Genomic DNA, 26,770 nt, shown 5'->3' with positions numbered 1-26,770 from the left:
CAGCTATTACAGGGGGCAATGCAAGAACAGTGCTTCAGATAACAAAGGAGCGGTGTGAGTTGTGCCTTCAGGGACGGCGACTCATCACTTAATGGTGGATGATCTCAGACACAGCTATCTAAAAGGCATTCCTCCACAGACAGAGGACTCCATGATGGGGCACTTTAAAAAGATTAGAGAGTCACTTCTCTATCACAGGCAGGCTTACAGTCCTTCAGATCAGCTGCTAATATAATTTGCCTGTGAGGACTTTTCCTACACAATCTCTCAGGCTCTCATATAATACCTGACCAATGACACAACAATTAAAGCAGTTGCTTGGGTGATTAGCAAGGGTGCCGTTCAGTCTTTCCAAGTTGTATGTATTCAATGAGGTGTGGCTTTCAAACATGCTGTAAGACAGACAGCTTGGCTTCTTTCTTCAGTCATGCGAGATAAACTTGTTGGGTCATGTATTTTTCAGTTATTGCAACACTTGGTAATCCTGTCTGATGATAACATGAGCAATCATTTAAATGGACCCTAAATAATTTGATTCTTATTTCCCCCCTGATCAATGTTTGGCCTAAATTGACACAGAAAAAAACAAGGAAAGAAATACTGTACACATGTATTCTCTTTAAACAGTTAAAGAAAAAGTCCTTTAATAGCACATGTAATGTTATGGTACCATATATTTGTGAAGGGTTGGCACAGGAAATAATCTATTTGCAGATTCTATATATAGTAAATCGATGCAGAAATAAACAGACATGATCCCCAAAATTATAACAGTTTTCATACAGGCACACATACAGTATGTTAAACAGTTCAATCACACGAAAACTAACCACCATTTTTAGGAAAACCCTTAGGAAAATGTAAATCAGCTTTGATTCGTGACTATGCAGTGTTAGCTCTATAGACTACCAGGTGATATGTGCAGCCCAACAAACGTAACGATTGTGATGTCCCCCTGTGTATGATTATAATAATGAATGGTATATCTATATATTATACATATTATATATCATATATTTGATATTTATCATAAATTATATGGTTGCATCCATGTACAGTTCCTGCCAAGTTAAAAAAGGACATTGTGACGTGCACGTGTTAATCATTAATCAAAACATAATCAACATTTCCCCCACTCCTCCAATATATTCCATTAGTACTGCTTTATCTCAAGCTGAGCTCTATGCATCTATTCTACAAACCATCCTATGAACTTATCTGAAACCGTGGAATACACTTCACAAGTTCTTTCAGAGTAGTTCTATTTTTACACCATGTGGGGAAAAAATGAAGCAAAACGTTACATATCGCATTACATCATTAGGTGCATTGATCTGTCAAAGCAAGGGTAAATGCTGCATAATTTATAGAGAGAGAGGTTAAGTTTAACAGCACAGGCAACAGAAAATTGATGTTTCTCCTAGTACAAGTCACTAACCACACCTCTTTCTACCTATCAAGCCTTTCAACCAAACATATATTTTACCTCCTTGACAAAGAACAACTCTCTGAAATACTCCACAAAGACTAGACCAGACCAGTTACAGCCTCTGTCCCTCAACGAACTTGCTCTTACCACCATCCCTTCAATAGTGCGATCAGATGATCAAAAATGATGTATGTAACAAATCAAAAGTTGATTTCCAGATTATTCTGGGGGCATGTTTCCTTTTTATTTGGTCTTCTCTGGTTCTGTTTGTACTCCTGCATCTGACTGGCGTTTCCCCTGCAAGGAAAGGAAAGGTTTTTTTCACTTATCAATGCAGAACGTTATATGAGAATCTACATTTGATTTTTCTCACATTACTTTTCCATAAACAATATCTCTCGACATTTCATTGTAAAGAATGGCTCACAGTCGTAATAAGTTGCTGAGGCCATCTAGTGGTGGCACATTTGATTAAGAGCGGAATTGCCAATTCAGCCCACCAGGTTTTTGAAGAACAAGTGGATGGAGTTCCTCTTCTCCAGCCTCTTAGGGAGGATGGGGGAATTGTCCCCACCCTCGGTGGGTCCTGATGCTGGCTTGCTGTCCACAGCAGGGATCTCTGGGGCCTTTGGTTCTTCCTTGGCCACACTTGGGCCAGCTATTGCGTCTGCAGCTGGTGCTGGGGCTTCCTTTTTGGGCTCAGAAGCCTGATTAAATTACGACAAATAATAAAAAGATCAATTTCTGAGTGTAATTTGTATCATGTAATGTTAATCGTAAAGCCATTCCTCGATCAAAAGCTGTATCATGACGTTGCCTCCTTTCTCTCACCAGGTAAAGCTGAGCCCACACATTAATACATTAACTAGCACAATACAAGAGCACAATTGACGCAATGAAATAACGACTAGATTAATGGGAGCATTGTTCTGGTTGGTAAATATATAATTTATAGAAATTAGAAATGGAAAAACTATCACTAGTCTAACCAGCTGTTTTTGGATCATGTGTATTCAACAGATATTAATTGATCTACCAGATAATGTACATTATTTGTGCAGGGTATTTCAATATGGTAGTACCAGCATAAGCTGAACTCAGTGAGATCACTCTTGTTAATTTCACACTGGCTGTCAGGAATGGTAATTTACCCCTTTGAAAGGTTTCTTGAGGAGTCGGACTCCACTTGTTGAAGCCGTCTGGACTTTTGAAGCCATTTGGTTTAGCAGGTCCTCAAATTCACACCATTCCGTTATTGTTTATCACATTTGCACATTTTCCTGTCTTTCCAAAATAACTAGCATGTGTAGTTCCCGTTGAGAACCAAAGTGGGATGTAAGTCAAATATCTGCCTTACCTTGGGCTTGAAAAAAGAAAAGGAGGCTTTGGCTACAGCCGGTTTCTTCCCCTCTTTCGGTGCAGGTGCCGGTGGTGGTTCTGGTTTGGCAGAGGCCTCCAGAGTAGCCGTCTTTGAGGCGTCTATCTCCTATATCGAAACAGCAAAAGAGAAAAATGTAGTTATGAGCCCTTCTCAGGAATAAGGTGTGTATAAAGGCACAAAAAAGCCTAATCAGCCACCTGGAAGAACCAGAAAAGAACCCACCAAACAGAGAAGAAAGAAGAAAGACACGAGGGGGGTGAAAAGCTATACTCTGGAACCAAAACTGGTACTGTAAAAGAGATGTGATGTACTTTGCCCATGAGGGGCACCCTATTGATGAGACCAATTATAACTGATAGTGTGAATACCAAATTCGACCATGCAACCCGACCGAAAGAGAAAAAGACGGCACGGGGTGGATGGAGTATGCCAAGAGAGCACTTCTACCTGTACAGCAACAACTGGCTGTGGCTCCACTGCTTCCACTGTCTGTGGAGGGCAGAATGATGTTGATCTGAACATGTGCCGTATAACACACTATCTAGGCTTTATACTGAATGGGCAACATGGCAAGGCATAGGTAGGTTTGTAAAAGCACAGTTCACCACACAAATAAATACACAATACACATTCGCACACACATAGTCGGGTTTGGAAAACAGAGTCAAATTCAGTTTCTGAAATCCATATTCGGTCTGCTGTTATATACGTTGTTACTTTGGGCTCAAATGACTGAATTAGATCTGGTTGGATTTCTGATGTTGTGGGATACTGTTAATGTTCACGGATGATGAATGAATGCAGACCTAAGCCCATTCTCCACAAGCCATGCCTCAGTCTAGCTGATTGCGGTGCTATCGTAGGTGTGTTTACTCCACATTGAGAAAAACATCAGCAATGAAACTCCATGAAATGTCACAATATGTCACTTGAAGTATGAAGATAGGTCTACATTTACACGAATGCTCTGAGGGACTGCTCTGTTTGGTCTCTGTACTGATGCTCCGCACAAGAGAAAAGGCAGCAGCCTGTATGATATAGCTAGTAGATAGTGTACCCACAAGATGCAATGATTTTAATACAGTTATATGAAATGATGGATGTCACAGTGAGCTTAACTCTGTTAGTTTCAAAATGGCTGAATGCTGTATTGTCATTTACCACTGCAGGAGGCTTGGCAGGTGCACTGGCTCCACTTGTTGATTTAACCTTGATTTTAGACTTGAGGCCTAGCAATGCCTCAAATTCAGATCAAACTGTTACAATCTGACACAGACATTCATACATTATATTATTCTCTTTTACAGAAAGATCAATTTGCCAAAGAATCCTTTTAAGTGCCTTACAGTGCCTCTATTGGCTTACCTTTCTGCTGAAAAGTCTGCTGAACGGGCTGTCAGATTTCGACTTGGTGGCCTCTGGTTCTTTGGCAGCATCCTTTGGGTCTTTTTTTGGTGCGTTTGTCACAGGTTGGGCTGCTATTTCTGCTTTAACCTCCATCTTAGGTGGTGCTGGGGCTGGAGGTGGGGGTGGTGGGAATGACATTCCTCCTTTGCCTGCTGCTGGAGCGTCCACTACTTGTGCAGCCTATTCGAGCAAGAGGAACAATGGAAAAGGAAGCAAAATAGGAACAGTTGATCACCGAGGTCACAAAACATGATTTATGTATTTATTTATTTATGCATTCATTCAGTACTCACTGTAGTTGTTGCTGTTGGTTGGGCCTCTTTCTGTGACTGTTTTGTGACAACAACAAACAATAGTTAGTGCTGGTAATAAGGACAATAACCACCATTCTGTTTCTGCTAAGAGATCATGTACCTTCTGTCTAAACAGGTCGATTAGAGGACCTGAAGAGGCATCTTTTGCAACTAATCTGTCGTGGACAGACTACGTAAACAATCGAACTCCTGAACAAATGAAACAAGGTTTTAGTTCTGGTTTAACCAAGGTTATTTGCAACAGGCTCCACAGCTGGGTAAGACGCCCCTTGGCCTGCACAGCTATTCTCAGCTGTGGCCTTCAACAGAAGATGGATGCCAGTCATGGCAGACTGCTGACACGACTAAATACTTGTTTAATAAGGCTCAAGAATCATTGGTCTGTTTAACTCAGCCTTGTATTTGACATTTTTGGTGTTCAATATGATGAATTTATGCTTTTTTTCTGTGGCATTCAATAACAGTTACGATCACAGTCATCCAAAAGCCTCTCGCTGTAGGTTAATATGTTGCAACCGTAGCTGCAAGTGTAGATGTTAACGACGGCCATGTTGAGCGAGGCCTCATGTTATACCAAAGGGATGAAAATGATAAGAGGTAAGAGTGAGATGTGTTTCACTTGTTATTTTTTCACCTTTGTTGGTGTAAGCAATGAGAAAGATGTTCTCTTTCTGCTGAAGGTAAAGTAAGGCAAGAAAAGCGGCCCTTATTATTTTAGATGACTTTACCAAAGGGAAATAATTGTATAGCATTAAATATACACTGAACAAAAATATAAACGCAACATGTAAAGTGTTGGTCCCATGTTTCATTAGATGAAATTAAAGATCCCAGAAATGTTCCATACACACAAAAAGCTTATTTATCTGAGATTTTTTGCACAAAAATTTGTTGGCATCTCTGTTAGTGAGCATTTCTCCTTTGCCAAGCTAATCCATCCACCTGATAGTTGCGGCAAATCAAGAAGCAGATTAAACAGATTAAACAGCATTACACAGGTGCATCTTGTACTGGGGACAATAATAGCCCAATCTAAAAAATGTCACACAACACAACGGCACAGATGCAAGAGGCATACTACTGCAGGAATGTCCACCAGAGCTGTTGACAGATCATTTCATGTTAATTTCTCTACCATAAGCCACCTCCAACGTTGATTTAGAGAATTTGGCAGTACGTGCAATCGGATTCACAACCGCAGACCCACCTGTATGGCGTCGTGTGGGCGAGCGGTTTGCTGATGTCAACATTGTGAACTGAGTGCCCCATGGTGGAGTTGGGGCTATGGTATGGGCAGGCATAATACAATTGCATATCGATGGCAATTTGAATGCACAAAAAGGAGAATAACAAAGTGCTGGGGCTATGTTAACTCTTTATGAGCGAGATCTCTGACAGCACTATCATGTCTAAAATATACTTTGATTTTATTTCGTTGATAAGGAGCATAATCAAGCATTACAGGCCAAATGTTTTGCTATTCAGAGGCATATTTTGAATTATGACAGCATTATGAATCTTCCTTTTCATTACCAAATAAATGATGGTTCTTCAAGAGTGTTCGTAGTGGTTTCACAATTAATTTTTACAAAGTCTTGAAATAATTTGGCAAAGGTTACAGATTTATGAAGCAATGTCACTCATTTACATGAACTAATTTTAAATGTACTATAAAACAACCATTAGGCAATCACATATTTTGTGCATATCTATTCACTTATGGACCTTACTATTAAAACAACTCTTCCATTTTTTAAACAACACAAATCCTCTTTAAACATCCACAAAAGGCCTATTGTGAGGCCCATTTTAAGGTATCTGTGACCAACAGATGCATATCTGTATTCCAAGTAATGTGAAATCCATAGATAATGGCCTAATTTATTCATTTCAATTGACTGATTTCCTCATATGAACTGTAGTTCAGTAAAATCAAAATCAATTGTTGCATGTTGCCTTTAAATATTTGTTTTGTTCAGTATAGAATACAGCAGACTATACTGTAGGATCTCTGTGCATAATTGTATCTGTATTGAATGTGATTCAGTGCTTTTGCATAATGTATTATGTTTCAAATAAAAATACATGCTTACTTGGTCTTTTGTAACATCAGGGATGGCAGTTCCTTGCTTGTTTTTTTTGGTAGAAGTCACCTTGGTAAAAAACAGACATATATATATATATTGAGTCACGAGTGTCTGCGTACAATCTTGGAAGTCAGTCAAAATTGTGAGCTTACCCGTTGTTTCCTACGAAAAGATCTAGCACTTAAGTGTATGTTGATGTTTAATTTCTTTCTTTCAAATGAAATGCAATGCATACAGAAGATAACAGCAATGTTTATTTGGATAAGAGAGTTACTGTCACAGGGTACAGTGAAATGACTAGTTTCCTAAATGTCTTTAAGTTAGTCATATAGCCATTGACGTCTACGGTTGTCCAACTGATGGCACACAAAGAAGCCCTTGGCAAAGCACATACAGTACATGCTCTCTCATTGTGACAGCCATTGTGCTCTGGAGATGGCGTAGGCCTTCCCTCGCTCTATCTTCATGCATTTCAACTTCCAATGGCACAGGCCTCCCTTGTGAGCTCACACGATTGGCTGAACAAAAGACCACCACATTCCCGCATGTTCAAAGGATTTGATTAGCATGGCGCTGGGGCTATGTTCACTCTATATGGAGGCTTAATTCCAAAAGAAGGCATGATGAAGAGAAACGACAATAGCTGCCTGTGTAATCATTCCTTCAAGATGTGGTCTCTCTTTCTTAGAGACACCCTCATTGCCCTTAGGCTGACGCTACACATATTTATCACACACAATGAGCGAGATCACTGACAGCACTCTGCAGTCTAAAACACAATGGCATCACTGATGGAGCCCGCGTTCTCATTTAGTTGATTCGGAGCATAATCAAGCATTACAGGCCAAACGTTTTGCCATTCAAAAAACATATTTGGAATTCTGATAGCATTATACGAATGTTCCTTTTCAATACAAAATAAATTATGGTTCTTCAATTAGTGTTCGTCGTGGTTTCACAATGGATTCTTTTTTACAAAGGCTTGAAATATTTTGGCAAAGGTTACAGATTTATGAGGCAAGGTCACTCATTTACACAAACTCCTTTTAAATGTATTATAAAAACAACCATTAGGCAATCACATATGTTGTGCATATCTATTCACTTATGGACGTTACCATTAAAACAACTCTTCAATTCTTTAAACAACACAAATCAAAATCAATTGAAAAAAAAAATGGACTTACTAGTGTTTTAAAGAAGTTCATAACTGGATTATCTTCTGTTTGACTCTCACCCTCTTGGTTTTCCTCGAGGTGACTGCTTTCCTCGCCAATTCCGGGGCCTTTGACCTCCTCTGCCTCTGGACTAGGTTTGGGAGGCTTCACTGAAGTCTCTGTGTCCTCCTTTACCTCATCAAGTGGCTCCTATAGACAACCACAAATAATTATCCCTCAGAAATGTGAATGTGTTGGAGCACTGGAGCTGATGTGCAAGCAATGAGTCTGTTCGATGCAGCATTGAGATCGGAGCACAATTCCAACCATGCCTCTGCCTACTTGGGGCACGATCAACAATCACCCTTTTATTATAGCCTGTCCCCCCCACACCCCCCCACACACACACTCATTGATATTCAGCAATGTTGGAGACTTCTGTCTCTCTCTTTTCTCTGAGAAATGACAGCGAACTCAAATATCTTGTTTTGTGGTATTCTAAGAAAACCCTCCATTCTTATCCAACAATATATACATTTCATTGAATATGTAATATTAGTAGTAATATGACTTAGTTTAAATGAAGCAATGCTCCTTCATCATCCGGGCTTCACTCCAGTCATTGAACAAGACTATCTACTCAACAGGAACATGAGTTGACTCTATCTAATATGTCAACACACAACCCTCTTAACATAAACTCCCAAGACAGATGTATACATTAGGAAAATATTCAATGAGAATAATTGAGTGGAATTTGAATTTAAGTTTCACGTGCACTAGCACAGTGAAATGCCTTACTTGCTTGCTCTTTCCCGACAATGCGGTAGTACTATAAAAAAGAAATACAAAAAGTCAAGTAGAACAAAAAAACACATGAGAAATAGAAATAACAACACAAGAAAGTGGGTAAGCTATATACATTGTCAGTTCCTGGGTCAGTGCCAATACCATTTTTACAATGTGCAGGGATACTGGAGTGGTACGTTTAGATGTGTATAGGATTAAGGTGACTACGCATCAGGATTTAGGCTAAACAGTGTAGCAGCAGCGCATATGATGATGGCACGTGAGTGTGTGTGTGTAGTCAGTGCTTGTTGTGTGTGTGTGTGTGTGTGTGTGTGTGTGTGTGTGTGTGTGTGTGTGTGTGTGTGTGTGTGTGTGTGTGTGTGTGTGTGTGTGTGTGTGTGTGTGTGTGTGTGTTGGAGTGTCAGTGTGAGTGTGTGTAGAGTTTGCATAGAGACTAGAGAATAGAGAAAAAAATCTATAAAATAGAAGGGTCAATGCAGATAGTCCATGTAGCCATTTGCTTTTAGCTATTTATCAGTCTTATGGCTTGGGGATAGAAGCTGTTCAGGAGACTTTTGGTGTCGGACTTGATTCTCCAGTACCGCTTGCCGTGCGGAAGCAGAGAGAATGTTTATGTACATCGGGCAGATACACAGCAAGCTCTGCAGTGTTAAATGTAACACTGGTCCAGTTTATATATGGGTCTACACTTGTCAGTGTTAAATTAACACAATGCTTAGTGTAAAGCCTGACTTGCATATTTCCCAGAGTGCATTGCTTTTCAAGTGAATTATAGAGCTACCACACATGACTGTATTTTTTAGTGACAGGCATGGTTGTTGTAATAATCCATTTTCAGTCCTGTGGCCTTCACCAAGTGAGATCCTGATTGAATATGTTAGCATTAAAATGTAATTCTTTAACAACAAGTATTTAATAAGGCCTTATTTTGAGGGCCTAGTTTGACCCTAGTACAGTGGCCTTGAACTCAAGATTTTCAGGCCTGCAATTCACATTATGATGGCTTGCAAAGTGATTTGTAATTCCTATTGCACTCCAGCAAGAGTGGAGATATATTTTTATTTTACATGTATGTTTTAGTCATTTAGCAGACGCTCTTATCCAGAGCGATTTACAGGTGCAATTAGGATTAAGTGCCTTGCTCAAGGACACATCGACTGATTTTTCACCTTGTCGGCTCGGGATTCATGTGTGGGGTTCATGTACAGGGAAAAATGTATGTTATTTAAATTTGAGTAGAATAAGATATGATATATAACAATTTAACAAATCAACATGCAATAGAGCATGCTGGGAAATATGATAATGATGGGCATGGTTTTTGCTGAATACTGGTTATTAACACCAACACTGGGGTTAATTTACACCAATGAGTGTTAATTTAAAACTTACAGAGTTCATTTAATAACACCTGAATGAACACTATAAATGTTACACTGAAAAATCAACACCAGGTAACACTGAACAATTTACTGTGTACAAGTAAAACATTAACACGATTAATTGAAAAATAAACCAGACTTTGAATGAGACTTTTAAACATTTTAATTGCAAAGATCATAGGTAAGATAAAATATACTGAACACAACAAAAATATAAAGCCCAACATGCAACAATTTCAAAGATTTTACTGTTACAGTTCATATAAGGAAATCAGTCAATTGAAATAAATGAACTAGGCCCTAATCTATGGACTTCATGACTAGGAATACAGATATACATCTGTTGGTCACAGATACCTTTAAAAAAAGGTATGCGTATGGATTGGAAACCAGTCAGTATCTGGTGTGGGCATCATTTGCCTCACACATCTCCTTCGCATGGAGTTTATCTGGCTATTGATTGTGGTCTGTGGAATGTTGTTGATCCAGATCATCCCAAGCATGCTCAATGGGTTACATGTCTGGTGAGTATGCAGGCCATAGAAGAACTGGAAGATTTGCAGATTTCAGGAATTGTCTACAGCTCCTTGCGCATTATCATGCTGGAACATGAGGTGATGGTGGCAGATGAGGTGATGGTGGCAGATGAATGGCACGACAATGGCCCCCAGGATTTCATCACGGTGTCTCTGTGCATATAAATTTCCAACAATGAAATACAATTGTGTTCGTTGTCCGTAGTTTATGCCTGCTCACACCATAACCCCACCGCCACCATGGGAAATTCTGTTCAAAACGTTGACAAGAGCAAACCACTCACCCACATGATGCCATACACCCTGTCTGCCATTTGCCCTGTACAGTTGAAACCAGGATTCATCGGTGAAGTGCACACTTCTCCAGCGTGCCAGTGGCCATCGAAGGTGAGCATTTTCCCACTGAAGTCGGTTACAACGTCGAACTGCAGTCAGGTCAAGACCCTGAGGAGGACGACGAGACCCGGGGGAGAACGACAAGCACGCAGATGAGCTTCCCCGAGACGGTTTCTGTGCAGACAGTTTGTGCAGCAATACTTTTGTTGTGCAAACCTGCAGGTGAAGAAGCCAGATGTGGAGGTCCTGGGCTGGCGTGGTTACACATAGTCTGCGGTTGAGAGGCCGGTTGGATGTACTGTCAAATTCTCAAAAACAACGTTGGAGAATGCTTACGGTGGAGAAATGAACATTCAATTCTCTGGCAACAGCTCTGGTGGACATTCCTGCAGTCAGAATGACAATTGCTCGCTCCCTCAAAACATGAGACATCTGTGGCATTGTGTTGTGTGACAAATCTGCACATTTTAGAGTGGCCTTTAATTGTCCCCAGCACAACATGCATCTGTGTAATGATCATGATGTTTAATCAGCTTCTTGATATGCCACACCTGTCTGGTGGATGGATTATCTTGGCATAGGAGAAATGCTCACTTACAGGGATGTAAACAAAACATACCATAGCCCCAACGCCTCCATGGGGCACTCTGTTCACAATGTTGACATCAGCAAACCACTCGCCCACACAATGCCGTACAGGTGGTCTGCGGTTGCGAGTACTGCCAAATTCTCTAAACAAATGTGTGCACAAAATCTGAGAGAAATAAGCTTTTTGGGCGTTTGGAACATTTCTGGGATCTTTTATTTCAGCTCATGAAACATGGGACCAACACTTTACATGTTGAGTTTATATTTTTGTTCAGTATAATAAACCATACAATCATATAACCATGTCAGATTAGTAAAACAATTATAATACTAGTACTGCAATCAGTCTCCTTTTGTAGGTATTCACAGTGTCAAATAATTTATTCACGGAATCTAGATTCTTTGAAGAGGATCCTGCTCCTCAGCTGTAAATTACTCCATATCCAATGCTGTTTCAGCGGAAGTCTCATCCTCACATTTCAAATCCCCTCTCTGCCTCAGACTGACCTGAATTGTAATGTTAATAGTGCCGCAGCCCTCTGCAGACATCTCAGTACAGACACGAACAGGGCTATATACTGATTCTTTAATGATTTCCATACATGCGGATTGCAGCTGGCCGAGCAACCTCGATGATGAGATGCTTGTTTCTTTCCCTTCATCGTTCTTCCTGTTTTTCTCAGTCGTCTCTTTAGCACTGGGGCTAGATTCAAGTTCTTCTGACTCTATAGCAGCTACATCTTCAAGAACATCTGCAATTTCTTCCAGCTCTTCTAGTTCTTCAGCGATTGCTGAGTATATAGCAGCTTCATTTTCAAGAACATCTGAAATTTCTTCCAGCTCTTCTAGTTCTGCAGCGATTGCTGAGTCTACAGCAGCTTCATTTTCAAGAGCATCTGCAATTTCTTCCAGCTCTTCTAGTTCTGCAGCGATTGCTGAGTATATAGCAGCTTCATTTTCAAGAACATCTGCAATTTCTCCCAGCTCTTCTTTGGGTACGGGGCTCTTCTCCACAGTTGTATCCTCTGTGGGTTCTTCACCAAAGACCGGTTCTGTTGTTTCCTCTTCAGGTGGGCTGACACTTTCCTCTGTAGGCTGCTCTTCAGTGGTTACTGGCTGCTCTTCAGAGCTTTCAGTGGTGATTTGAATGCTGTCTGCCGTAAGAAAATCCAGCTGTGATGAAAGTTCAGACACTGCCTCCGGAAATGAGAATCTGACTGCCAGTTGTTTTGGAAACAAATGTGCAGCCATCAAGACTTCGCTTGCCTCCTTTGAATCAACAAGAATTTTTGTTAGATTTGTAATGTGTTTTGTTAAACACTGGAAAGTGAAGAATGACGTGTTGATGTTCTCACAACAGATGCAATATTATTTTAAGTTAATGTTACCAATTCAAAGTACAACTCACTTTACAGTGGCTATATCCGTAGTTAACTACATTGGAATAACCAAAATCATTTAGATGTAGATATATGAACATCTCAAGTTAGGAGTTGATGATCATTAATCAATGATCACTACACTGAGTAAAGTTGAAATGGAACTTATTCCAACCCAATTTGAAGGCTACTGGTTAGATACTTACAGCGTGGATCCCATCAGTCACCGTTACAGAGACTTCCGGGGAACTCTTACTCTCCTCCACAGTTTTCTCCTTTATGGGCTCCTCCTTTTCAGGGGCTGGATCAGGGTTGAGTTGAGGTGTAGCTTTCTTCTTGAAGAGGTTGTCAAATATGTTCATTCTTTCTTTTGAACTCTCCTTGGGCTCCTTCTTTTGGTGGTTTGGTTCCGGTTCTGGAACATTCTCAATGACAGGCTCCTGTTCCACCACCACAGGCGCACAACCACTGCCGTTAGCCTCCACTATACCTGGCTCTTTAGCGGGAAGCCGTGAGGAAGGCTGACTGTTCTGCTCCACAGCTGCTTCACTGGTATCTGCAAGACATAGGTTACTTGGTGTGACAGGAAATAGAAAGTTATTTGCTATGATTCATCGTTTGTACACAAGCATCAGGTTGGTCATACCTGGCTATGATCGATCTATCGGATGCCTGGCAACATATCATTTTGAAGAAAATGGGAGTATGTGTGGTAAATAGCATGCAACTTCACCAAATGTGTTTTCTATTGATACTACCCTTATGACTGATCAATGCAATACTAAGGTCATTACCCTAAATGCAATGCAGGCAAAACCTTCCCTTGCTCTGTATGTAAAACTAATGTGCTGCTAGAGACATATAGACTAGTCGTGTGAAACAAACACAACCTGTTCTAGAAACAGTGGCTTTAGTGTCTCACTTGCTGATATCAAATAATATTTTTGGGGATGCTTATATTTGTCCTGTCACACACAGGTGTGTAATGGACGCATGTTGCTTCATATCCCAACTCCCTCTGAGCAATTAGGTTTAAGTGCCTTGCTCAAGCGCACAGCGACAGATCTTTTACCTTGTCAGCTCCGATATTCGAACTAGCACCTTTGGGTTACTGGCCCAACGCTCTACCCTCGAGGTTACCTGCCACCCCTTGACGACCAATATCAATATTATCGCATTTGGAGAAAATACATATGGACTTGGCCTGAAAATCCTTGTACCTACCTGACTGTTGATCCAGTGAGACAATATACACATAGATAGATCAAACATCTGTTCATCCTCTATGTTCAAGGCTACGCCTAGAGTTAACATTGAAAACCACCCAGTAGCACTGACAGACTGCTGTATTTACAGAGAATTAAGAGAGACTTGTAAATTGATCCAGACTAATCCAACAATTCAAGATTGATTACAAGTGACATACTGTCACTGTCATATCATCCCATTGGAGCTGTAAATGAATAACTAGCATTATAGACCGAGGTGTTGCAACCAGTTGGGCCCAAAGTTTAGGGTATTGATCATGGGGTAACAATCAGGTGACAACAGGATAAATGGCTACCAAACCACTCAAAGCCATATATTAGTGGATGTAATAATGGCCTTGTGTACTGGGCACTTACCACTATTCTCCAGGCCATCGTACAAGATGCTTACAGCATGGCTATTCACTTCTCTTTCCGGGTGCTTGTCCAGAGCCTGCTCGGACTAGAAGAAGGATTGTTGACATCAGTTTCTCTTGCCATCATTGTTTTCATTATTTTCAGCACATCACTTTCATCATTACTCAATTTTGTACGGACCATCAATTATATAGTTTAAGATGTATGTGTACTTGTAATATCCCTACTAAATTACTGTCTGTATCTTTAAACTGCTAACATTAGACATTAAACACTTCCAGGGGTGGACTGGGACCAGAAACCTGCCATTGTTAAAACAATGTTAATTTCTTCCCCTTGAGGTCCCAACACCAACCCACTTTTTCCAACCAAACCCCCACACTGGCCCATTATTAGCATGAGCATCATCATTTTGCTAAAACGAAACTTAAGTTAGACAGGCCCACTAGGCAAAAAATGGACCAGCTCATCTGGTATTTGCCCAAAATGCCAGATGCATATTCTAACCTTCTTGTCCCTGTATTCCAACATTCAAAGTAAGACAAGCATGCTGTAAAGTTAGGCTTTTCTCATCAATACCTTGTCTTTGGTATGTCCTTTGTTTTTGGAATGCTCATTGCCCATCTTGATCACAGATGAAACCCTTCAGAAGAAACGGTTTGTCAGTGTTTGTGCATTTGTTCCTAAGGTTAATGCTGTGATGAGATATTCCATTCTTGCATCAAAATACTACACAGTAGCTTCCAAATAGCTTCCAACAACAGCGTGAGATGAATTCAAATGTTACGATGTATACCAATAAAATAGGCTACTCATCTTGAATAAATTAAATAACATTTGAAGAAAAGCTAATAGATACAACATAAGAAGAATAGCATACTGTATGTTCACATTAAATGGCCATAGAGAAGCAACAATGAACCAATGACAATCGAAACAAAGCTAATAGTATTTGAGGCTATGTCTTACCTTGATGCCAACTCCTTTGGTAAGTTTACTACAGTCTCTCTGTAGTATTCCAGCTACTGCTGGGAGCAAATTGGAGATTGACTTACTGCTTTGCAAACTGCTAAACTAAGTATATATAGATAAGAGTTTAGCCCTGTTCTTAAAGGGGTGCGGCTATCTCTTACTAATAATAAAAAAAAGGGATCTATTTGAATGCCAAACACACAACTACAGCAATAACACTCTGTCGACTGTCAGAGCATCTCTGATGCTCATGAATTCTGTCTGGAAATGTTCAACTGAGAACATGATGATAAGCTTTGCTTTATCAGACAGATTTTGATGACATTGCTGGAAACCTCAAAGAGCCCATTAGAAACTGCAGAGTGTGGTAAACTCATGACTAATGGGTTAGGATACAACAGGATATGAACGTAGGATATGTGAAACCATTGGAAGCATTGCTTGTTTGCTTGGCGGGGCAGTAGTCCAAATAACTGACACATGCTAACTACTTACTTTCACATTAAGCTGTTATACAGCTTAAACACAGCGTTCTTTGACAGTGTTTTATTTAGGTTACTGGATTCAGTTGCTTCATATGACAGAAAGAATAGTTCATGACCAAAATGATCATGAACAAAACAAGTTTAAAATAAACCGACAATTAAATTACAGCACACCACCAAAGAAGTCTATGATAATGTAAAGTTGTTTTTCTTATTTGGCCTGAAAGCTGGATTCATTTTAAGATCATTGACATAACATAACATTATACACTACATGACCAAAAGTATGTGAACACCTGCTCAACCTACATCTAATTCCAAAATCGTGGGCATTTATATGGTGTTGGTCCCCCCCTTTGCTGCTATAACAGCCTCTATCTACTCTTCTGGGATGGATTTCCACTAGAATGTTGGAACATTGCTTCCATTCAGCCATAAGAGCATTAGTGAGGTTGGGCACTGATGTTGGGTGATTCGGCCTGGCTCGCAGTTGGCATTCCAATTTATCCCAAAGGTGTTCGATGGAGTTGAGGTCAGGGCTCTGTGCAGGCTTGTCAAGTTCTTCCACATTCATCTCGACAAGTCATTTCCGGATGGATCTCGCTTTGTGCACGGGGGCATTGTCATACTGAAACAGGAAAGGGCCTTCCCCAAACTGTTGCCATAAAGTTGGAAGCATAGAATCATATAGAATGTCATTGTATGCTGTAATGTTAAGATTTCCCTTCACTAGAACTAAAGGGTCTAGACCGAACCATGAAAAACAGCCCCAGACACATTATTCCTCCTCCCCCAAACTTTATAATTGGCACTATGCATTCGGGTAGGTAGCGTTCTCTTGGCATCCGCTAAACACAGATTCATCCCTTCGGATTGCCAGATGGTGAAGTGTGATTCATCACTCCAAAGAAAGCGCTTCCAGAGTCCAATGGCGGCGAGCTTGACACCACTCCAGCCGAACCTTGGCATGGTGCTGTTAGGCTTCTGTGTGGCTGCTCGGCCATGGAAACTCATTTCATGAAGCTCCCGACAAAGAGTTATTGTGCCGACATTGCTTCGAGAAGTAGTTTGGAACTCGGTAGTGGGTTTTGCACTCGGTGATCCCGTTCTGTGTCGACATTGTTGCACCTAGATGTTTCCACTCCACAATAATAGCACTTACAGTTGACCGGGGCAGCTCTAGCAGGGCTGAAATATTACAAACTGACTTGTTGGAAAGGTGGCATCCAATGACGAAGCCACATTGAAAGTCACTGAGCTCTTCAGTAAGGCCATTCAACTGCCAATGTTTGTCTATGGAGATTGCATAGCTGTATGCTCGAATTGATACACCTGTCAGTAACGGGTGTGGCTGAAATACCTGAATACAGTAATTTGAAGGGGTGTCTACATACTTTTGTGTCACATCTGCTCCTGCTACGCCCTCTGGTGTTCATCCGGGAACTTATTCACCTGCAGTTACTCCCCCTGTACACTCTCTCCCTCTCCCTGTGATTGTGTGGTTGGAGACAGGTGTGCTGGAGTCAGAGCAGATCCCTACCAGCTGCAACTCATTCCATAATCAAGACCTCTACAAATACTCAGTCCTGCCACTTACATTCTGCCAGATATCGGTTCAGTCAGTTCATGATTATTCAAGAGCATGTTACGCTGCTGTGCCTGTTTCCCTGCCTGACACCATTTATCCTCTCATTGCAGTTACCACTCTGTTGCTGTCTCCTGTTCCACATCTTACCAGGCTGATTAGATACAGATAACTAATGACAACTAATGACAAAGTAATCCTTTTCTGTCTGTCCCGGAGTGTGAATTAAGCTGGAGGGTCCCAAACCAAACTTAAAATAAGGAATATTCTCTTCAGAAGCTGATGGTACAATTTCGAGGGACTCATAGCCTGTGAGCTACTTTCTTTCAGCTGTGAGTGAGTGGCCGGAACAATGCACAGACTGTCCCTCATTGAATTCCATGGAGACATGCCAAATCACTCCTGCTACTGTACCCGAAGCATGCAGGCAGGGCCATTCTTTGCAAACATAACCTCAAGAATGGACTTTGTGATTATTTACAGAATAATTATGGTCTGAAAGTGTTTTATTACCCTATGTATGCTGTTTTAGCCCTTTATGCTTGTTCATTTTGTGCAAAAACACTACCGTTCAAAAGTTTGGGGTCACTTAGAAATGTCCTTGTTTTTGAAAGAAAAGCAATTTTTTTTGTCCTTTAAAATAACATCAAAATGATCAGAAATACATTGTAGACATTGTTAATTTTGTAAATGACTATTGTAGCTGGAAACTGCACATTTTTTATGGAATATCTACATAGGCGTACAGAGTCCCATTATCCGCATTTGTGGGTTTGATTAACGGCTCAAAATGGCCAGAAACAAATAACTTTCTTCTGAAACTCATCAGTCTACTCTTGTTCTGAAAAATGAAGGCTATTCCATGCGAGAAATTGCCAAGAAACTGAAGATCTCGTACAACGCTGTGCACTACTCCCTTCACAGAACAGCGCAAACTGTCTCTCACCAGAATAGAAAGAGGAGTGGGAGGCCCCGGTGCACAACTGAGCAAGAGGACAAGTACATTAGCGTCTAGCTTAAGAAACAGAAGTCTCACAAGTCCTCAATTGGTAGCTTCATTAAATAGTACCCGCAAAACACCATTCTCAACGTCAACAGTAAAGAGGCGACTCTGGGATGCTGGCCTTCTAGGCAGAGTTCCTCTGTACAGTGTCTGTGTCCTTTTGCCCATCTTAATATTTTATTTTTTAATTTTGTAATTTTTTATGACCAGTCTGAGATATGTCTTTTTCTTTGCAACTCTGCCTAGAAGGCAAGCAGCCCTGAGTCGCCTTTTCACTGTTGACGTTGAGACTGGTGTTTTGCGGGTACTATTTAATGAAGCTGCCAGTTGAGGACTTCTGAGGCATCTGTTTCTCAAACTAAACACTAAACACAAATATACTTCTGACCCACTAGTGTGATGAAAAAACGTAAAAGCTGAAATAAATCATTCTCTCTACTATTATTCTGACCTTTCACATTCTTAAAATAAAGTGGTGATCCTAACTGACCTAAGACAGTGAATTTTTACGAGGATTAAATGTCAGGAATTGTGAAAAACTGAATTTAAATGTATTTGGCTAAGGTGTATGTAAACTTCTGACTTCAACTGTATGTAGATATTCCATAAACAATCATCAGTTTCCAGCTACAATAGTCATTTACAACATTAACAATGTCTACACTGTATTTCGGAATAATTTGATGTTATTTTAATGGACAAGAAATGTGCTTTTTTTTTCAAATACAAGGACATTTCTAAGTGACCCCAAACTTTTGAACGGTAGTGTACATCCTGATTCCATTTTGTTCAAGCTTATTTGACACTAGTCTTTGAATCCAGTGTATGCTTGACTGTTTGAGTTTGAGAATGCCCCAGCCTGATGCGGAGCCTCTGTTCCAAGTTGTCAAACGAGGGTTCTTGGTCATGAAAATCCTTGAAAAGTCATGGAATTTTTTTATTGTGTTTTCCTTTTTAAAGGTATTATCGAAAACCTAAAGAAGTATAAGAATCAGGCCTACCCTGCGTCTCTCTGTGTGTGCTGGGCATCATCTGCGTGTGTGTGCGAGTAGGCAGTTGACCGAGGAGAGATAGACATTTCAGCAACAGAACTAGCCATGCTACATGCTATCTCACTAGTTCACTTTTTAGCTTTAGGCCAAAGCATTAATGTCATTGACTCGTTGTCGCCATTCTACCAGCACTGTTGAGAAATGAATCTGACCCCGTTATTTGAAAGTTTGGATTCCCCTCTATTAAATAGTAGGCTATGTAATTCCGACAACTTAAAACATATTCTAAGAATAGCCTAATTGACCGATAGCTTCCATGCTCTACATAGATCTCCCCTGAAACATGTACAGTATATTTTTTGCCTTGTAGGGTTATCGATAAACAGGTCTTAGTTAGCTACCTTGCTTTGAAGTAGCCTGCAGTTCCTTATCCATGTTATCCCTGATTCATTGAATGAGGCAAACATTCTTTAATGATAAAAGTATTTGGTTGCAATGTTTTATTTCAAGGGTGGCAACCATCCTCAAGGGTGGCAACCATCCTCAAGGGTGGCAACCATCCTCAAGGGTGGCAACCATCCTCAAGGGTTGGAACCCGGGTGTGCAGGCTTTTATTTTGAGCCCTGCTCTAAGACACCACATTGTAGCCCAAACCTGAGCTGCTCAATAGGACCTTGATAGGCAGACTAGGGTGTGCTTCAGGGCTGGATCAAAAGCCTGCACAGCCAGTAGCTTACCAGATGGAGGTCTGACCACATGTGTTTTATACAGTAGCCTAACAGTGCAGTTATTTTACATTTGTGGAGAGTTAAGTTCCTTGATCAAGGGCACAACGGCAAGCGATAGTAGGCCTTCATGGGATCATAGCCTTCTAGTGTCATTACCACATTTATACAGACTTTTCAATGTAGGCTACATAGAGACGCCACCAATTATTGGTCATAGAAATTTGGTTAAAAGTCATGGGAAGTCATGGGAAGAGTCATGAAATTCCATCTGTCCAAATGTGTATGAACCCTTAACAGTGAATAATAAGAGGTTTCTATAGCATAATGTCATTCTGGAATTTCTGTGAATATAGTCTAATGGACCAACTTGAAAAAAGACAGCTCCTGCACCTTTTTCATCCCAAGTGAAGCACTGATTTCAATTAAACGTTTCAAGGACAATTGCATGAATTTCATTATTTTGTTGTTGTTGTGGAGACAGTAACATTAGCAATCTCCAAAGATTATCCTCTAAGAATTTTTTTTTAGATATTTGTAAATGTTTTATTTGTATGTTTAGCGCACATATAATAATTTTAAAGTATGTATTCAAATGTCTACAATAGAATACATATGGCAAAAACAAATGTAGACATTAATAAATGCATTTCTATATCTTTGAAAATATTTTTTTAGATCGGGGCTGAGTGCCAAGATGGAGGTACGGTGGCTTCAACACAGCACCCCCTGTTAGTAATCTTTTGTATATATAAATTATTGCATAGAAACAAATTTAATAAGGAATTCTATGCATTTATCATCATTGGGTTGTTCATAATATAGAATTATGACCTTGTGCTATTTGCTCACTAAACAGACATATGTGTATAACATACCATATGTGCATTGTCTAAATAATATGTACCTTGTACGTCTTTGTTAAATAAATCTGAGTAAGTTGCCCATAGCTGCCTTTCGACAACTCATATATTCTGCCAATATTTGAACTTGGGAGCAGTTCTGTTTGTTCTGAATATTTACAGAGCAAATGTTTTGGTTTCTCCAATCACGCGTAGAGTTATTGTCGGTACATTTTGGAATGCATTGACATACCCCAGTGTGTCAGGCAGGCATATGAGCAGCGAGGTAGAAACTTTTAGGTCTAGGACAATTTTTAGGACAAAAATAATAATGTTTGGCTCTTTTCTGGAAATTGTATTATTAAGACTACCAACAGTTATGGGCTCCCGAGTGGCATAGTGGTCTAAGGCACTACATCTCAGTTTTAGAGGCGTCACTGCAGTCCCTGGTTTGAATCCAGGCTGTATCACATCCGGCCGTGATTGGGAGTCCCATAGGGTGGGTCACAATTTGCCCAGCATCTTCAGGGTTTGGCCGGGGTAGGCCGTCATTGTAAATAAGTATTTGTTCTTAACTGACTTGCCTAGTTAAATAAAGGTAAAATAAAAATATTGCCCATTTGTGAGATTGACTTGTCATTTCAATCGGCATAGACTCTGGGTTTATGATTGTAATTCAACTTTGCCATGGTTTGTAGGCAAGATGTATATAAACTGAATGAACGATTTAGCAGCTTGTTTAGTTCAAATTGACAAACTCATTTATTTCCAGATGAATAGCGAGGTGATTTCGAGGTAAGAAGTGCTTGTGTTTCACAATAGCCTGCTGGAAAAGACTACTGAGGACGGGGGTCATAATTTCAATCGCTGAAATAAATATTAATAATATGTATATGAACTGAATATGATTGTCAACAACAGCCAGTCTTTAAAATGGTTTTACCTGTAGCCTAATCTGACTGATTGTTACCGACAACTGATCGGCAATTGCAATAGAGCTTTGATAACTTCTACCTGAATTAACTAAACATGTCCATTAATAAATAGCTTAATAGCACAAGGCTACAACATCAAACTGAAGTTATAGGCTATTTAAAAAAAAATGTTTGCCAGCTCCAGGTAGGCTACACATGTGATACAAATGGATTTGAAAATTACTTCAGTGATATAGTCATTTCAACATATTTATTGTATCAAATGGTATTCTAGTAGCCTACAATGGCATATAAATTAATTGTCTACTTGGTGGGCAACAGGTGCAAATGTGAGTTTAATGTCAGTTTCATTGAGGACTTTTCCCCATAACAGAAGCACCCGAGGGAGTTCCATAACTTCAATTTCAAATTTCAACTCGCGCAGCCCCGAGACCCAAGAACTGAGCATGCATAAAAAACTTGATACTGTTTTCCATTAGCAAAGTCGACATTAGAATGGCGTTTAAACCACCTCCAAGCGAATTTATCTAATAAACTGAGTTTACATGCGAGGTGCAACTTAGAAGTAGCCCAAAAACCCGCGACCAATACCATTTTACCTGCGATATTTCAACGTAGCCCAATTTGACAGAAAACCATGGACAGGGTAACCTTGTGTGTAACGGTATCAAACATAAGGCCCACATGTGGTTTAAGTAAAACGCAACATTAGGAGGGGGTGTGAACTCGATATACTTTAAAATGACTAAATCCAAATTGAAACTGTAAACAGTTATAATGGACCTAGATTCATACAGTTCCTTGATAATAATCACCAAAATGAAAGTAAGACAGTCAGGGAGCATCGAACATTTCCAAAACAATGGATAAGGGGACTATTATTTGCAAATTTTGACACAGAGGAAATAATATAACCCGTTTTCAGTGGAGCCCCCCGGACCTCTTTGAATCGTGAATTAAGCCCCCGGGGCGGGCAAAATGAATTTGACACCCCTGGTTTAATGAGTATAATTTACGTATTTGAAGCGCTGAATATAGTAAATCCGCTAGATGGTGTTAGTGAGCATGTATGATTCCTACCACCACTAAATTGCATCTGAAGAAGTCGACTTTTTCTAAATCAATAGCAAGATGGCGGCCACCATGAAGAAGACAGTTGTAAGCTAAAATCAGTTTTAATAATTCACTCCGATCTCCATACAGGCGCCACACCACTGTCATTCGTGCAGTAATTATCCAAGACACGTATTCTACAATTTCGTTTGTAAATACATAAATTCACTGCCTGATTTTGTTTTTATTCGTGCTCTACTCGTGCGTTGTTTGGATCACAGCTAACGAGCTAGCTGGCCAGCTAACGGTAGCAATTTTAGGGTAGTTAGCTGGTTATCAACTAACTACTCTTAACATCTATCCGTGATTTCCTTATTAAACGTGTAGCTACTATGGTGTTAGTTTAATGATAGCTAGTGTAATTTGAAGAACGCGTTGCCAGCTATTTTGTTGCTGCACTCTAGTTTTAATGTAATTTATATGACTAAAGCTCTCGTATTGGGCTGAGACCTTTGAAGTCCTAGCCATTCTGAGGCACGTTTAGCAGGACTGAACTTTTGGCTATGTAGATCAAACATGCCTCTGTATAATAAGAAATAAGAGATGTAGAATAAGAAATAATATCGTCTCTATTCATGGGATTTATATCTGCAACTTTCGAGAACGTTTGGCAACTGAACATGTATGAATGTCGGCCTGGCTCGTTATCCACTTTTCGTATCCCTTATTCAGGCGTTGTATAACTAGTAAGTTGGCTAAATAGTGTTGTCAAATAGGGTTTATAAACCCTATTGTTTTGTTAAAAAAATTATAGCTAATTATTTGGCTAGCTATGCAGTTAACCAAGCAGCTTTGACTATAGCTATATAGGCTCACAATCTAATAATATAATAATAATATATGCCATTTAGCTGACGCTTTTATCCAAAGCGACTTACAGTCATGTGTGCATACATTCTACGTATGGGTGGTCCCGGGAATCGAACCCACTACCCTGGCGTTACAAGCGCCATGCTCTACCAACTGAGCCACAGAAGGACCACAATCTCTATTGACTTCCCCTTTACAGGCAGTTGAAGATGTCAATGTCACATTTGAGGACCAGAAGAAGATCAATACATTTGCAAGAAACACGAATCGAATGACAGAATTCAAAGATGAAATAGAGGCAAAAAAGGTAAGGGTTAATTATTGATGAGGAAAATCTGAATAATTAGATTTTCTTTACTTGTTTCTTCTTATTGTAGTACATCATGTAGTCACTACTGTTATATTATATAACCAACCTCTCTTCTCAGAAATCTCTACAGAATCTGCAGGATGCCAGTGATGACCTGATGATGGCTGAGGATGACACTCTGCTCGTCCCGTATCAGATTGGCGACGTCTTCATCAGTCACACCCAGGAAGAGACCCAAGAGATGTTGGAAGCTGCAAAGGTATTGTTATTATGATTTAGTATGGCAATGTCCACATTATTCTGACATTTTAGGATGTAATAATATGTTGAATGCCAAAGCATAATGCTATTGGGAAGGCCTAAAAAACAAACATTGATCTTAAAAGGGCTAATCAGCAGTAGAAACGATAAAGCGGTCGCCCCACCCCTGGTTCAGTAAAAAGCTGAGGGATGGGGCTGGAGAAATGTAACCACTCAAATTCATAGACATTGCTATGGATTTAAGGACTGATCATCCATGATATGTTAACCATGTTTTGAGGCTATACTATATAGCCTCAAAACATGTTTAAAAAAAAACGAGTGTGGTTCTGATGGGGAATAACAGTTGAACTAAGCTCATGAGGTATTTCTAAGTTATTTTCTTGAAGAATCAATGGGTACATATCATTCGTTTTATAAGTTACAAAAAAAATGATGTAGCAACTGCTGATTGCCATTTTAAAGTGGTAATGCATACTTCTTTTTTTTAATGCTTTTTGCATGCTTTTGGGGGGAGTTCTCCTCTAAATTACAACAATTCTATTTAAAATTGAGTTCCATGAAATTCACAATTAAGTGCTTGAAAAAGTCCTTGAATTTACCTGCCACTGTCTGAACCCTGTATTATATGACTTGTGTAGGTAGGGGTGTAGGTCTACCTTGGAAATCGGGATGCCTACTCCTAAGGCAAACACGGATGGGTTATTTAACTTTCCAATTTTAACGTTGCATAATGAAGCCAAAGGCCGGCATATCAAGGCATTATGCTTTACCCTGTTACTAAGAATGCAACCTGAATAATTGTAACCATTCTGATTTATGAACATGCATTGTTTGTATCCACAGGAACAACTGCAGCAGGAGATCAAAGACCTAGAAGGGAAGGTGTCGGCAATACAGCAGGTGTTAGGTGATCTGAAGGTCCAGCTTTATGCCAAGTTTGGGAACAACATCAACCTGGAGGCAGATGAAAGCTGAGTGCTTTCTGATGTGTAGACTTTAGCCGTAGATCTGTTTTTTTTGCTGTTTAGCGTGACACTGAATCAATTATTATGATTGTAGGAGTTGGCAAGATGCCACAAACAGTACTGGGATCAGGCTAAGAGGGCAACTCTCTTTACACATGGACTTTTCATGCAGCTCACATATTATCAAATCCACACAGTGCCGACAGGATGCTTGCCAAACCAACATGTTTGTCCTTTTCTCAATATCAACATGATTTTTCTCAGCAATGGTTTACAATGGTGTATTGTCTTATTTTGTATGAATGTCGGTGAATGTATCCCATTTTACTTTGTGAAGACTCTTTTTATTTATCCCCCCCTTGTCACTGATAACTTTAGCATTTGTACAAATTAGCAACTTTTTAGCTACGTTGCAACTACTTAGCATGTTAGCTAAGCCTTTTAGCTAACCCTTTAACCTAACTCCTAATCCTAACCCAGCTAGCGTTAGCCAGCTATCTAACGTTAGCCACAACAAATTCGAATTTGTAAAATTGCAGATTCTTTACATATCATACAAAATGGATGGACATCCATTAATTAATAAATACCATATGGAATGTAACATATACTAATTGGAGTGTCTTGGATTTACGTACAGAATAATACGAAATGCTCTGAGACCAGGCACAATAAGGAAATAATGGATGCCAGACAGATGCAGAGGGAAAGTGTGCTGGTGCTGCACTTACATGAACCCCACTGAAGGGGGCAATAGGAGAATGCTTGGTGTCACTGTCTGAGTCCACTCACTAATATTCAGCCTCAAATATGACTTTTGTCTGGTGGAATCTTCACAAGCAAAAACCTTTTGTGAAACGTGAAATTAAAATTTGACAGAGTGTTGAAGTCCAGTAAAATCCTTCCAGACAGTACAGATTTTGATAGTGTCTACACAAGGGAATCAAAGCTGGGAACGAGAGACTGAAAAACAGCTTCTATATCAAGGCCATCAGACTGTTAAATAGCCATCACTAGCCCGGCTATCACTCTGTTACTCAACCCTGCTACTACCCTATATACTTTAATAATGTTTACATACGGCGTTACTCATTTCATATGTATATACTATATTCAATTCTACTGTATTTTAGGCAATGCCACTCCGACATTGCTCGTCTTAATATTTATATATTTCTCAACTCCATTCTTTTACTTGAGATTTGTGTGTATTGTTAGATATTACTGCACTGTTGGAGCTAGGAACACAATCATTCTGCTACACCCTGCTAAATATGTGTATGTGACCAATAAGATTTGAATAAACTAAGATCTGAAATGCATCCAATCCATGTACTG

The 26,770-nt window shown here is 39.9% G+C and overlaps 3 protein-coding genes across 6 annotated transcripts; 1 reads left to right on the top strand and 2 right to left on the bottom strand.

Moving 5' to 3' along the window:
- Positions 1 to 613: 613 nt before the first annotated feature.
- Positions 614 to 8,129, bottom strand: LOC118360017 (skin secretory protein xP2). 4 transcript variants are annotated; one of them, XM_035739037.2, is made up of 9 exons: positions 7,806 to 8,129; positions 6,625 to 6,684; positions 4,511 to 4,546; positions 4,176 to 4,397; positions 3,972 to 4,049; positions 2,787 to 2,915; positions 2,581 to 2,661; positions 1,930 to 2,136; positions 614 to 1,726 (listed from the first exon to the last, which is right to left on the bottom strand). In XM_035739037.2, exons 1-9 carry the CDS (start codon positions 7,824 to 7,826, stop codon positions 1,673 to 1,675), a joined length of 888 nt encoding a protein of 295 aa, XP_035594930.1. In that variant the 5' UTR covers positions 7,827 to 8,129; the 3' UTR covers positions 614 to 1,672. The 4 variants fall into 4 exon arrangements, with proteins under 4 accessions (XP_035594930.1, XP_035594932.1, XP_035594931.1 ...); XM_035739039.2 differs by lacking the exon at positions 2,581 to 2,661; XM_035739038.2 differs by lacking the exon at positions 3,972 to 4,049.
- Positions 8,130 to 10,169: 2,040 nt separating this feature from the next.
- LOC118359488 (probable serine/threonine-protein kinase kinX) lies at positions 10,170 to 15,500 on the bottom strand. Its single transcript, XM_035738001.2, has 5 exons — positions 15,401 to 15,500; positions 15,011 to 15,074; positions 14,432 to 14,516; positions 13,013 to 13,362; positions 10,170 to 12,696 (listed from the first exon to the last, which is right to left on the bottom strand). Exons 2-5 carry the CDS (start codon positions 15,053 to 15,055, stop codon positions 11,860 to 11,862), a joined length of 1,317 nt encoding a protein of 438 aa, XP_035593894.1. The 5' UTR covers positions 15,056 to 15,074; positions 15,401 to 15,500; the 3' UTR covers positions 10,170 to 11,859.
- Positions 15,501 to 22,993: 7,493 nt separating this feature from the next.
- On the top strand, positions 22,994 to 26,040 carry pfdn4 (prefoldin subunit 4). The gene is made up of 4 exons (XM_035739036.2): positions 22,994 to 23,128; positions 24,093 to 24,200; positions 24,322 to 24,462; positions 25,311 to 26,040. Exons 1-4 carry the CDS (start codon positions 23,102 to 23,104, stop codon positions 25,440 to 25,442), a joined length of 408 nt encoding a protein of 135 aa, XP_035594929.1. The 5' UTR covers positions 22,994 to 23,101; the 3' UTR covers positions 25,443 to 26,040.
- Positions 26,041 to 26,770: the final 730 nt, after the last annotated feature.

The sequence above is a fragment of the Oncorhynchus keta genome, chromosome 27 (genome assembly GCF_023373465.1).
Source record: "Oncorhynchus keta strain PuntledgeMale-10-30-2019 chromosome 27, Oket_V2, whole genome shotgun sequence".
Taxonomy (NCBI): domain Eukaryota; kingdom Metazoa; phylum Chordata; class Actinopteri; order Salmoniformes; family Salmonidae; genus Oncorhynchus; species Oncorhynchus keta.
Note: the sequence above shows the minus strand (reverse complement) of the source record. Positions and strands in the feature narration are given on the sequence as shown.